Source organism: Phaethon aethereus (assembly GCF_964289735.1).
Source record: "Phaethon aethereus genome assembly, chromosome: 6".
NCBI classification, from domain to species: Eukaryota; Metazoa; Chordata; class Aves; order Phaethontiformes; family Phaethontidae; genus Phaethon; species Phaethon aethereus.
This window is the reverse complement of record NC_138580.1, coordinates 8217805-8232019: the sequence shown is the minus strand read 5'-3', so window position 1 is coordinate 8232019 and position 14215 is coordinate 8217805. Positions and strand designations below refer to the sequence as shown.

Below are 14215 nucleotides of genomic sequence, written 5' to 3'. Positions count from 1 at the left end.
TCTTTGTAATGCTATTTTAAACTTGTAAACAAAGAAGCCTGAAATATTACATTTTGATTTGTAATATAGGTCAGAGACACAAAGTCACTTGCCCACAGTTTATGAAAAGGTTTAGAAACAAAGCTTGGATTAAACCCCAGTCTTTGAGTATCTGTTACGTCCCCTCATTATGTTTCCACCACGTGTGTCTGCAAAACAGAAACAGCACAGTCAAAAATCCAGGCTGCCCCAAGTTCTGTTCGGCAGTGCCTGCACAAGCGCAAGTATTAGCAGTTCTGCCGCCTCTGGTTTGCTTTGGATGGCACTCCTGCAGGAACATCAGAACAACTAGCTGAACGGCGCTTCTCCACTTCTGGTGTCTTGGCTGCTTGAGCAGAAGGAAAGCAAGAAGCAATCCAACACATTCAGGCTTATGTTTTTCATTTACAGCTCTTCCCTGTACAGACTTGCAGATGAAGCTGTGTGGATTTTTGCACTTCTATCTTGCTGTTTTGCTGCAGGCAGTGGATCACTCCCGGTGGATGATACGCAATCCTCCTAACAGGGAGTGCAGCCCTCCTAACACTAATTGTGCTAGAGCCTTTGAAAGACTGGAGGAGACAGAAATAGCCTGAATAGCAAAACCAGACTTACATTCTCTCGAATAACAGGGCAAGACAGGGATTAGAAGTAACAAAAATTGAAAAGCAAGTTAAGCTAACTCTAAGGTTTCTGGATAGCTGGGACTTGTTTTCTTTTAACTGTGATGCAAACTTGCGCCCATAGCGAGGAGTTACTTCCTTTCAAACTTAGCATTTAGTTATGAAAAAGCCAGTTGTTTAACACTGTAATGTCACTGGCAGCGTTATAATTGTCGTGGATGGCATTGGCTCTGGGGAGAAATGTGAAAAAATGAATTTTGAGACAGTACAAAAATAAATTTCACTGCAAAATGTCAGTTTGCAGCTGAAGAATGAAGCTTTTAAAAATAACTTCTAGAAAATGAATTTTGCACACAGTTTCCCATCTTAACAAAAAAAAAAAAAAAAGTGGAGTCTTATTGAAATCCCAGGCTTTGGGTCTCCAGCTCGCCTTTCAGGTGCAAGTGTAATTTTTGGTACCCACCTTGGAAGTGGATCCAATGCTTCAAAAGACTAAAAGAGTCTTTGAGACTCCTATAGCTTTTGTGCATGTGCTAGCATGCCACTAGAGAGAATTCTTGTTTTCAGTTCTTCAGACGTGATGGAAACACAATGCATGGTTTGGTTGCAGTAGTATTTTTCTTTACACTGTTACTTTTGCTTTGAGAGATGGAGCTGAAAAATACAAACTGAAGGTGATTTTGAATGTGGGTTTGCTTCCAGAATGCAAGCTGTCGTCTGAGGCACATTTTAGTGAAAACACCTGGAAATTGTATTTGTACCCCAAATCCTTGTGGTTTTGGTGGTTTACTGCAGTTTGCAGTGTGGAAGTCCCCCCTTCCACAACTTCCACTGCATGTGCAAGCTAATTTCTGACATTGAGGTGAGTTCATGATTTGCAGTTCTTCATTGTAATTTAACACCAAACCAGCTTCTTTGAATTCTACACAATTACTCAGAAAATTGACAAATAAAGTATTGTTGTCTGAAATGTAAAGCAGCAAAAGCTTGAACTTCTTTAGTCATCTTACATGTGTACCTAAGAAATTAAAATGCTAATGATAGTCAGTACTTTGTTCCCAAATCATCCATTAGTGTATTGGCCTGGATTTGGGCCATTTGGGCTCAGTTATCTTTTCTACCTTAGTCACTTCAAACCACAGTTAGTATTTTTCTGTCTTATTGGAAAACATGTGGATGCTAATGTAAGAGAGGAATCAAATTCAGTGCACATTACTGAAATTAGATAAGAGACCATTTGATGATTAATGGTTATGTATAAAGTTTTGTGTTGCAGTGTCACTGGGACTGCACGTACCTAATGCTTGGGATTGTCTTTGGAAACAACCAAATCCAAAGTTACCTGTACACTCCTCCATCTTACTAATCAGACAGGCAGTCATCTTGCACACTGCAGATTTTGTAGCACCTTCAAAATGACTACCTATCACTAAAGCAATTCTAACCAAAATGTAGATATTACAGCTTCTAGAGGAGTTGAGAAACTCACCTTCCCAATGGGAGCCATTCTTTCACATTAGATTCTCAACTGGATTTTCCATGTGAATGAGTCCTCTGTCTGCCTTCTGCATTACATAAATTTAAAGATGCATCTTCTTTCAGCAGGTATTGCAGCACTGTTGTTTTTCTTATTTCCCACTCTGGGACTGACATAAGATACTTGATAGCAGCACTTCACCATGGATAGAATTACACTAAGCAATAATGCTGTGCACCTGATGTGCAAAGAAAGTTGCTTTAGTTTCCCTGTCGACGGGCTGCACCTGCCCTTTGGAAGAGTCCAAAATGAAGATTATCCCAGGTGTTCAGAGAGAGTACCCTTCATCTTCTGCTTTACTAAACTCCCACTATGACTCTTGAAAAGCATAAAGAACTTCCTGAAATTTTGGATGTGGAGAGCCGCTGGCAGAGTATACATTCATTCAGTTTGGAAGATGCTCAGACTACCCCAGTGCTACAGATGTTTGCCAGGTTCTTATAATCGTGCTGGAAGTACTTGCTCTCTACTATAGTCAAGTGCTGCAGTCTTGACATCCCTTCAGTTTTGGTGTGTTTCTGAGGAAGAGTTACTAGAACAGATACCTGCAAAACTTCTATAGCACATACTTTCCTAATTTCTTAGGGTTTTTGTTTGTTTGTTTTTCATGTTAACTCACCAATAAGCTACATAAAGATAAAGTCACTCTGATTGTCCATGGTAAGGGACTAGAGAAACTCTTGAGTTCAGTTTAAGCAGAACCCAAGCATTCACTCCCCAGAGCAGTTCAGAACACCAACTTGTTCACTAGTATCTGGAATAATGTAGCAAATTTTGAAGCTACCATGCAACCTAACCATATGCAGCTAGCTACATATGCTCTAGACAGTGCTGTGTCTATTGTGATTCAAAAACAAGTAGGGAACACTTGACTTCTCAGGTGGTCTTAGTTTCTTGAGCATGATCGAAGACTATGTAGTACATTTGATTGGCATTGAATTCAACACCAGGTACGGGAGGCAGAGCTGATCTCATTAAAAAAATAAGATAGTACAAAGATAAATATAGTGTGTTCTGAATAATAGCTTAGCATTTCTATCACTCATCCAAAAACTGGTCAGTCTTGAAATCTGCAGTTGCTGCTTCCCAACAATCTTCTTTAACTGCTAATCTGTAGTCTGATGTCACATTCTTCCTATTTAATCATGTGCATGACAGTGTAATGGTTGCTATGGAGAGAATAAGCTAGCAAAAGAACTGATGCTAACCCAGTGAGAGGAAGGTTGTTCTGGAAAGGGGGAAGAGGAGTCCAGGTTCCTTCTTCAGACAAAACTTCTGTATTTTGTCTTAAATCATCAAATGAAACATATAAACAAGTTGAAGAGCAGGATCGAAACAAACACCACTGCCCTTCTTCCCCTTGCTCAAACTTAGGACTTGTTGCATATGGATATTCTGTACCTAACCAAATATAAAGCTGAAGTATTTGTACATCTCTGATGGAGATTTCATCTAGACCCGCTTTAGTGATATCATAATCCTTTCTGTCATCATTGCCAATGACAGAGTAAAGGTGCATTTGAATGGAACAATACCAGATTTGTAACTGCATACTGCAGCCTTAGCACATGCTGTATTATCTTCCTGTTTATAATCATATACATACACATCTATGCATACATTTGTATGTATACACACTCACACTTTTTTTTCCCATTGTACATGTTATTTGATGACAAATATTCCTGGTCCAGGACAAATTACGCTTTAATGCTGTTGCATTTTCTGCAAATTTTTTTGTTAGGAGCTATCAACCAAAGCAGGTTCACGCCTGACTCCCACCCCACCACGCTATTCTGTATTAGGAGCTTCCAGAAAATGTATTGCAAAACTGTTGTGGTTTAGCCCAGCTAAAGCACCACACAGCTGCTCTCTCACCTCCCTGCCCCAGGTGGGATGGAGGAGAGAATTGGGAAAACAGACACATGGGTTGAGATAAAAGCAGTTTAATAGGACAGCAAAGGAAGAGGAAATAATAATAATAATCATAATAATAATAATAATACTGATAAAGGAATGTAAGCAACAATTGCTCACCACCCAGTGATCAGTAGCCCATCCCTGAGCAGTGATTCCCACTCCCTGGCCAACTCCAATTTATATACCAAGCATGATGTCATATGGTATGGAACACCCCTCTGGCCAGCTGGGGTCAGCTGTCCTGGCTGTGTCCCCCCCAGCTCCCCATCCACCCCCTAACCCCCACTGGCAGAGCATGGGAAGCGGAAAAGTCCTTGACTGCTCAGCAACAACTGAAAACATCAGTGTGTTATCAACATTATTTTCACCCCAATTCCAAAACACAGCACTATGCCAGCTATTGGGAAGAAAATTAACTCTATCCCAGCTGAAACCATGACAATAACAAAGCCCCTAATTCTTTCCCTTACATTCCCTGCCCTATATCTGTCTCATCCCTGGTAGTGTCAATGAAAGCTGATAGGCTTTCTTTGGGCAGTTTGGGAGCAAGGGGAGAAAAGCAAGTTCAGGGCACCAGGTGCTTTCACAGAGCTTGCATCACTTGGTGCTTATTTGTCACACAAGATGAAGGAGATTTAAGGCCTCCACTCAAGCTAATCTGAGCAGTTCTAGACATTCCTTACCTTTCTTTCTCCCATATCTATAGTTGGAAGTTAGTACTCACTGAAACAAAACCTGACTTGTACTTATCTTACTTCAAAAAGTCTGAGAGAAATGGATTATGTTTTCACCGGTATCTGCTGGGAAAAAGATCATTTCATGAGCATCCTCCCGCATTTTTCAATAACTGTAGCACCCACCTTTGTTTTCAAAAAGTTCCCATGGCAGTGGTTAATAGTCTGAATCTGAGAAGAACAGCTGGAGGACTTGTTCAGAAATGATGAGTGCTAGAGGTACCCATATTTGGGTCATGCAAGGCAACCAAGAAAATTACTTAACCACATAAGTTTCATATTTAGTTATAGGCATTCTTGTGGTGTTCTGTATGAGAAACCCTAAAGCGATTAGCCAAAGCGGCAATACATGGTTCTTTAAAAAACAAACAAACAAAAAACCCCTCCCACCCACTTTCTAGGTCATCTGAAGTTCTCATGAAACTGTAGGTCCTGCCAAGAGCTGCAATTAGAAGTAGTTCCTAGGCTTATAGGTGAGAAATCGCATGTTCTGGACAGGAAATGCTTAAGTGCTCAGTTTGAATTGAATACTGGTACACTGGGCAAGAGAGGAAGGCCAAGTAATGAAAGAGCAGAAAGTGGTTGTCTTGAAAAAGGCCCACAATTACGGTTATTTAGATTATTTTTACACATCTTTCAGAAATGATGCAGGAGAAGTAGTCTGTATTCTGCTGTACTGTGTATCATTACATGGGGCTAAAAAGTTCATTTTGCTACTTATCTGGGTTAGTGCAAGCTGTTGCTTTTAATTCCGACACAAAATATTGAGTCCTGTTTCTTTACTGGACTTTTAAGCAGTCTTTACTTTGTACTCTGTAGACCTTAATTTTACATAGTGCAATGCAAAACACAGTTAACTGGAAGCTTTTTACTTGAAATACATATAAAAATGCTGTTGCTGTGTATTTTGAGGAAAGAGGCAAAAAAAACTTAGCAGCCTGCTACATATCTTACGTAAATATCACTGAATCAGCAGACTTTTTAATCCTGTAGAAGCAGCCTGTCAGTGCTATAGTTTCCTTTTCCAACAGCTCTACAAAGACTGTCTCTGAAGTCGTAGATACCTTGTGTAGTTGCATAGGTTGAAATCCCTCTCCCTTTTACCAAAGCGTATATAGACTGTTGATCATCTGTAGCTCTCACTAAACAGGGAAGCAAGAACCGGGGATGGAGAGAAACATCTCTGTTCCCTCTGAAACCTTGTTTTTGTTGGAAGTGTGGTATTTCTTGAGTACTAGGTACCTCTAAATACAGATGTTATGACTTGTGTAGACTTCCTTGCTGTAGTTTTTCACTTCTGCTTTCTTCGCTCTGTATCCACCTGATAATATCTGCTATGATCCAGGAGTGACTTCTGGTGCATGAGCTTCAGTGTTGAGTATTTGAGTGTTCTGCATGCTGCCGTCGTATTCTGATTTTCCTTTCAGTTTCTCTTGGAACAATGACTTAGTAATTCCAGTTGATTCGTTAATTATCTGCAAAATTAACTCATGTTCTGAACAACAGCATTTGTATTAGCATTTTGTCTGGTTTTGCTTCCGTCTTAGGGCAGTGCATACCTGTGATCTTTTTTGCCCAAGAATACCTGGAATTCACTATTAAAGTTTCTAGTTTGGCTAGTTTGTGAGTGTTTTGCATCTCCGTCCCCACTTTCCCTTGAGTCAATACATTAAATTAATAAGGTTTTTTCTTCTTTCCCCTTCCCATGGTATGACAGATTTGTTTGCTTCATCTTTGCTTTCTCGGTGCTCTTGTTAATTATTATCTGCCCATATAACAACTCTTTGTGAGCCATTGACTTATAAAAATGGGCAGAATTCTTTCCTTTTTCTGTAAGAGAATGCCTATGCATTCTTCCCAGTGCACTTATAACTCTCAAAAATAAGAATACTTTGAAGAGTGTGTATTCAAAAATCCTCTGGTAAGTTGAGTTGCTCTTGCCAATGAAAAAAGGAATTGACTGAATATCAATAAGGAAAAATGAGTGCTAGACGAACTGCATACGCTGATATTACTTTGAATCTAATCCTTAAGTGTTTATTTGTGGTTAGAATTGCTGTAACATAATTCAGAGTAGAGGGAATATTTCTAAAAGCACAAAAGAACTGGAGTTGTGTTTCAGTCAGTGAGGCATTCTGCTAACTGTCCTTGGCAGCTCTGAAAAATCTTCAATTCCTTTAGGATGCCTGATGGTGTGATGTGAAATACGTGAAGCCGGGAAAGAGGCACGTACAGTAGTCCTTGAAATGTCATATCTTAATATAGATCAATTTTAATGCTAGGAATAATTCAAAATTATTTGTACTATAAAAAAAAAAAAAAAGGAGATTGGGACTGTGCATGATTTTTAATACGGAGCTTGCAACTCTCTTCTACCAGTGATTCCACAACTTAGGTTAGTAGAAGTTAGGATTGTTAGTTGCTGCAATTTCTAGTACGTTTCCAGAGTTGGAGACCACTGAAGAATCAGATGTTTTCAGACGAGGTTGATCAAGTCACTACTTTCAAATGTTGTATTAAATATATTGAGTAGATTAAGTCATAGCATTCAAATTAATGCTTCTATATAATTTGTCTGAGGAACCGAAGCTTGATACATTTCTTTTCTTTAATGAGGTTAGGATGTCTATTAATTTATTCTCATGTGATTCGTCTTCTAGGCAATCATTTGGTGATCTTAAGCTTTTAATCTCTAATGCTTCAGGCTTACTGCAGCATGATTAAGCTAAAATTGTGGTTCAACAGGCCTGTGACTGGAGGAACCCTAAGTAGTCAGTAGTGATAGGGTATCTTAGCTGGTCTATAAATTTTTGCATTTCTCCCTGATCACAGTACAGTTATGTTCTGGCTTTCATGGGTTTCCCTCCAACAGTGAGATTCCTTCTTCCCCTAAGTGAATGGGCTAATTTCTTAAGGCACGTGAATGGTAAAGATTCTACAAGACAGGCAAGATCCTTAGGGGGAGAGCACAGGAGTTTTCAGTGACTCACATCCATTTGCTGTTTCTTCCCTAACTAGCAGTTGTACTTTTTTTTTCTAGTTGACTATAGTAGAAGTATTGCATTTGCACTGATTATGTTTCTGTAAGAATTACAGCTATTAGTACTTGTGGATGTCATTACTTACATTATAATTATGTTATATAGTTACTTATACTCTTCAAATAGGGTGGTTTTGGTGTTATGTTTCTTTCAACTTTTTGTCTAGATTGCTACAAGGTAGAACTTTGATCCTTGGGTTTTATCAGGCTTTGCCCTTTTATAAAGATATTTTAGGGAGATGGGAAATGTTCCAAAATATGTAATTTTTTAAGGTCTAGAAGCATAAATACTTAGTGTTTTTTGAAAACATTTAGGAACTGCTCAGAGAAACTGTATTTAGAGCATTTAACAGCTGACCTCTGTCTTGAAAGGGTTTTAACTCCTGTATTAATTATCATGAATGAATATCTAAATGTGACTTTTGGTTGCAAATTTGCAAGGCTAAAATAGTATTGAATTGCAAAAGGTCTTCTTAAGCTTTTCTTGCAAAAAGCAGTTTTGCCTTGCACTGACTTACTAATCAGCTGATGCCTTATTTAAGCCATAGAAAGGTGTAATATAAAGGCAGTGAGAGAATGGTAGATCGGATGAAAGTAGAATAGAATGATTTATTTTCATGGGATTGTTTTACAGGTTGAAAATTGGTGTCCTCGTTTACCTTGGAGAGCAAAAAATCCTAATGAAGAAACTGATCAAAAAACAGTGGTAAGAACAATGTTAAAACATAAGAAACAATTAAGTAATTGTGATTCATACAAAAGATCCTGGAATCTTGTGCCACATAAATGCTAAGACAACTAGAATTTACCATATTTATTCCTCAGCTCCTCTAAACTGAAGGAAAACATCCTTGACTGTATCTATGTAGCTCATCGTGTAGGTTCTCCCATCATTGTACTGCGCTGCAGTCGTGGTGGTAGATTTCCATTAAAAACATTTTTGTGTTAAATTTATGGAATATTGTACACAGATACTGAGAAAACTTGCAAATCCATAGACTATTCACCATTGTTAAGTGACCGTATGTGAAACTGTCCATTTTTATTGTCCCATGAATCTGGGCCTTATATATAAAAATGCCTTAATGTAAGAGGCTTTTATGCATATCAATTTTGTAGTAACATTTTGATTACTCCTAATTTTTTTCCTTTAAAAACCCTACAGCATACAGAGTTGTTTCTAAACTCTTACAGTGTAATTAGGTAGCACTTAGGTATTTTAAGATAATTGCTGGGCTGTATATGAACATTGCTTACATAAATTAGATACAGGCTGTCTCATTTTATAAAACCAATTGTTCTTAGACAGTCTAGCTTTAAAAGGAATATTTCCTTTAAAATTTATACTCTAGTAATGTTTCTTCCTTGATGGTATAAGAGGAGATTGCCTTGTATTTGGAAGATTCATGATGTACATGAATCTTCAGCATACTGTTCTGATTTTACATTGTGTTTTAGAGATACTTTAACTTCTATTTTGAAGGACATGAAAAAAACGAAAGCTTACATTGCAGAAAATACATTGTGACATACTGCAAACATATTCTGGGGCTACTAAATACGACTAATAAAAATAACATAAATTTATGTAGCTTAGAAAAGTCTGTTTAAAAATATCAGCTTTTGTCATGGTTTAGCCCCAGTTGGCAACTAAGCACCATGCAGCTGCTTGCTCACTTCCCATCTCCCCTCCAGTGGGTTGGGGAGGAGAATCAAAAAAAAGCTAAAACTCGTGGGTTGAGATGAAGACAGTTTCATAGCACAGCAAGGGAAGGTAAAATAATAATGATAAAAGTATACACATAGTAACTGATGCACAATGGAATTGCTCACTACCCCCTGACCGATGCCCAACGAGTCGCCAAGCTGTGGTGCTCCCAGCCAACTCCCCCAGTTGAAATACTGAGCATGACATCATATGGTATGGAATATCCCTTTGGGTCAGCTGTCCTGGCTGTGCCATACTCCCTCCCAACTTCTCGCTGGCAGAGTGCGAGAAGCTGAACAGTCCTTGACTAGCGTAAGCACTACGTAGCCACAACTAAAGCATCAGTGTGTTATCAACACTATTCTCATACTAAATCCAAAACACAACACTATACCAGCTAATATGAAGAAACGTAACCCTATCCCAGCTGAAACCAGGAAATATTTGAACTGAAATCTCAACTTGACTTTTTCTAACTTTTTTCTATTTTTTTTTTTTAAATGAGGAATGTAAAGCACAGATTTCACATTTGAAAAGTTTTTTCTTTTCTAGAAGGTACACTGTTTGAAGAATAACTAATGTTTTGGGGTTTCTTTAAAATTTAAAAATGCTTTAATTGAAGGCTGAAATTCGTATCAACTTTGATAATCTCTACAAAATGATGTCAAGACATGAGGAATTCAGGTGGATGATGTTACGCATCAGACGAATGGCTGATACCTGGATTGAAGCAATTAAATCACTTGCAGAAAAACAAAATTTGGAGAAGAGAAAACGAAAAAAGGTAAATGAACACAATTTTCATTCCTGCCACTTGCAGTCATATAGGCTTTTCTAAAGCTTCTCATTCCAGAAGTAACTTCAGAGTGGAAATATGTCTAAAAGGCTTGTGTTTATACTTGTGCCTCTTTTCAAAAAGTATTTCGCTGTTTGAATTTTATGTCACAATGCATATTTGCCTTATAAATAGTTTTACATACTTTCCATGAGTCAATCTTTGGGTAAGTTTTCTTACCTCGTTAATTTTGGATAAAATTGAGACTATGTAGAAGTTTCTAAAGGGAGAAACTGTGAATTTACTGCAGGCTGATGACACTGAAGTGTTTTACATAGTCATAGTAAACAACAATATGTCTAGTTCAGTTCTGGGAGCTGCAAGAGATTAGAACAAAATGGTTTTTTGAATGTTGCTTCATTTCAACAAGGGAAGAGGGATTTGGTGTTAGGGAGTTTTTATGCTTGGCACTGTATATACCCACACTCAAATAACAGTTAAGGTGTGTAGCAAGGTGTTTGGAACTCAACTCTGTGCTTCGTTAGAAAGGCAGGCACAGATTTCAGTGAACTACAGAGTAAAACTCTCCTCCAGTGGCAATGGAGAGGGGAGGTTGGGAAAGAACCCTGTTACTCTTATGCAGTCTTTCCAAATTCTTAATGCTTGTTCACAACAGCACACCCTTCCTTAACTATACTGTCTTGCGTAAGCAAGTATCTCCTACTTCAGAATATAAGTGGTTATTCAATAAAAGTAAGTTAATGTGCAGAATTTCAGATTATTTTGTGGTTAACACCACTTTTTGGGGTTTGATTACTGATCTGGTGTCATATAACAGCGCAAAACAATAACATTCTTATAACTACTGTTCTAGAGATCCATTACGAAATTAAATGATTGGTGTGGGAGTATTGGATTTTTTTTTTGGTTGGGTTTTTTTTTTGGCCATAGTTGAATTAATAGAAAGAAAAAATGCTATGAGGTGTACTAGTTGCATGTTTAATGTCAATAACTAACATACGACTTTTCTTTCTAGATCCTTGTTCATCTGGGGCTTTTGACAAAAGAATCTGGATTTAAGATTGCAGAAAATGCATTTAGCGGTGGCCCACTTGGTGAATTAGTCCAGTGGAGTGATTTAATTACATCTCTCTACTTACTGGGCCATGACATCAGGATTTCAGCTTCACTGGCAGAGCTCAAGGAGTAAGGAGATTACTTTCACTTTTGAAACTGGAATGCAAAAAAAAATGAATTGTAAACTCTTGAAGCTTCTATTAGCACTATATAATTTCTTGAAGCATAAAATTAAAGTGATTATTCACTAAACAGACGATAAGATTATTTTCATGAGCTAAGTATATGCGCTATGAAAAGGATAATGTGTTTTCATTGTAGCTTCAGGCTCCTGAGACTTCATAAATGAATGTTGTAAAATTCAAACTAAGCAGCTTATTATTTAACTTTCCAGGTGCTTTAACCAGCTGCAATAGGAAATGTTACAGACTGACCTAGTTTTATGTCGTCTTCTTCAGTTTCTGCTATTCTTCATTGAGTATCTGATTTCAAAATAAATGTTTAAATCCTTTAAACACATTATTTTTGATGTAGTTAATTACTTATGTTAGGTCAAATTGCTACCTCACTCATCTTTGTCTTGCTTTGCATACTGGTTCATCATTAGGCATAAAACATCTGCTTTATGCTTGAGCACAAACCCTTTTTCTATAGCTTTCATTTTTGTATAACAAACGTGGCACCATCATTTTACAGAGCGCTCATACTATAAAGCTGTCAATAGAAATGAGAAATTATTTTAAATAATTTAGAAGCACACTATTTTTAAACATTCCAACCATATTATTCTCTTTTTAAGTTAGATGAGGTTTTTAGTGAAAATTAGCACTTTACTGATGTATAAACAGTTCTTTAATAAATGCTGAGCATCTTTAGCATTTGCATGTTCTTACATGATTCCTGATTTGGAAAAGAAAAGAGTAAGGCTTTTTTGGGAAGGGGAATTATTGGTATAAATAGTATTACAGCATCTATTCAGGGTGTTTGGAAAGTAATACTTTTCCATATTCCTTCTTTCTTGTTTAGGATTATGAAGAAGGTTGTAGGTAACAGATCTGGCTGCCCTACCCAGGGGGATAAAGTTGTAGAACTCATTTACATTGATATTGTGGGACTCACTCAATTTAAGAAAACTCTTGGTCCGTCATGGGTACATTACCAGTAAGTATAACACTTACTCGACCTCTTAACTGCTTTGTTAAAGAGCTTTTGTTGAATAACACATGTCAAAATACTGAGGTGAGTACACCCACATGAATTCGAATTTATTTAAAAGTAAAAATGTTGTTCTCTGTTGTCTTTCACTCTTAGGAATAAAGGGGCTATTACCTGTTTGTTGCATACACACACCCCCCCAGCAATTTTGGGACTCTTGGATTCAAACATTTTTAATCTTTCTGAATTATATTATCTTGTTGAGTCATCATCTTCGCCTTTCTTTCCCTACCTTCTTTACATGCTCTCCTCCCTGCCCCCCCGGCTTTTGTTCTGTAAATTATTGGATGAGCTGAGAGATTATTGGATTTTGTTTAGTTGGAATACCAAAGGCATGTTTTGTTTGTTGGGTTTTGTAGCCATACTGGATTGATAATTATGGAGATTTATCTAATTGTATTGCCCAATAACCGTAGCGCAATTTTTTTCTGTTCCATCCCTTAAGATGCTGGGCAGAGAGTTTTCTTCAGGGGTAGGTCTAAAGAATAAACTTGCTGGTAACTGCAGTTGTTACTTCTGTAATCTATAAACATTTTTCTATAAGAAATGGAAGATGTCAGTCACAAGAAATTACTTTGTACAGCCTTCTTACTGTCTGCAGTTTTAGAACCACATTTCTTCTTGTCAATAACTTTAAATCAGCAAGCCTGCCATGTGTTGTACGAATGCGTATCAGCACGAAATAAAACCTAATCTAAATTACTGACTTTGATTTTTCTGTACCTAATCGAATTAGCTGTGTTTCATGATCTGTAAAGTTCAGTAAATCCTACTTGAAGGAAGGTATTGAAAGGTGCTCACTGCAGACAGAAAAATTGTTTTCTCTCTTACCTCAGGATTTTCTAGAGCATTGGACCTTTTCAGTGTAATTTTAAATGAGAGTACTGTGATCAATGTTGCAGATTAGATTAGTCTAATCTCTTTTTTGAAGCAGAGGAATAAACGGATATTCTGGTTTTTAGGAGCCTGCTAATAAAGATAATCCCATTTTCCACTGAGATACAGTTGGTTGTTTGTCTGTGAGATGTAATTGTCACTAGGCGATCACATACAGTATTGTGGTCAGGATATATAACCATACATAAAAGTTGAAAACATTTTTTGCCTTCAGTTTCCTATTTGATATGTTTGGTAATGAAGATAATGGAAACACACCATAACATTGAGATTATTAGATTAGCTCTTCAATTTTCCTTGCTTATTTCATGAATAGTTAAATCTTAAGTTGTCAATCTGTTTTTCATTGATTCCTAATTTATGGTAATGACTGACTTTTTCTGATTTAGGAGAGTAGAATGAAATTTAACTCTACATAAATACCTTAGTGTAGTATAGGCGTTTTTGTTAGGCTTTTGAAGAAGAAAAAAATCACTTAATGCCTCTCTTCTACAACATTGGATTCCATGGGATGAAAAGGGGACCTCATGTAGTCCATTACCCTTGCTGAAAAGTAGATCGGGTATCTTTGTCCTTCCTGGTAGATTTTTGCTTCATCTTTTACTGAAGACTCCGAAAGATGCCTCAGCCTTTTTTTTTTTTTTTTTTTAATATATTGTTAAGCTTTTATT

The 14215-nt window shown here is 37.3% G+C and overlaps 1 protein-coding gene across 1 annotated transcript in view; it reads left to right on the top strand.

Annotated features, from left to right (window-relative positions):
• The window catches only part of MGAT5 (alpha-1,6-mannosylglycoprotein 6-beta-N-acetylglucosaminyltransferase), a gene marked incomplete at both ends in the record, with an annotated part of 79067 nt that overhangs the window by 24128 nt on the left and 40724 nt on the right, over positions 1 to 14215 (top strand). The window contains 4 exons of the mRNA XM_082001398.1: positions 8507 to 8578; positions 10203 to 10364; positions 11392 to 11561; positions 12459 to 12593. Of these exons, the coding sequence (XP_081857524.1) occupies positions 8507 to 8578; positions 10203 to 10364; positions 11392 to 11561; positions 12459 to 12593 (539 nt within the window). The remainder of the gene's footprint in view (positions 1 to 8506; positions 8579 to 10202; positions 10365 to 11391; positions 11562 to 12458; positions 12594 to 14215) is intronic.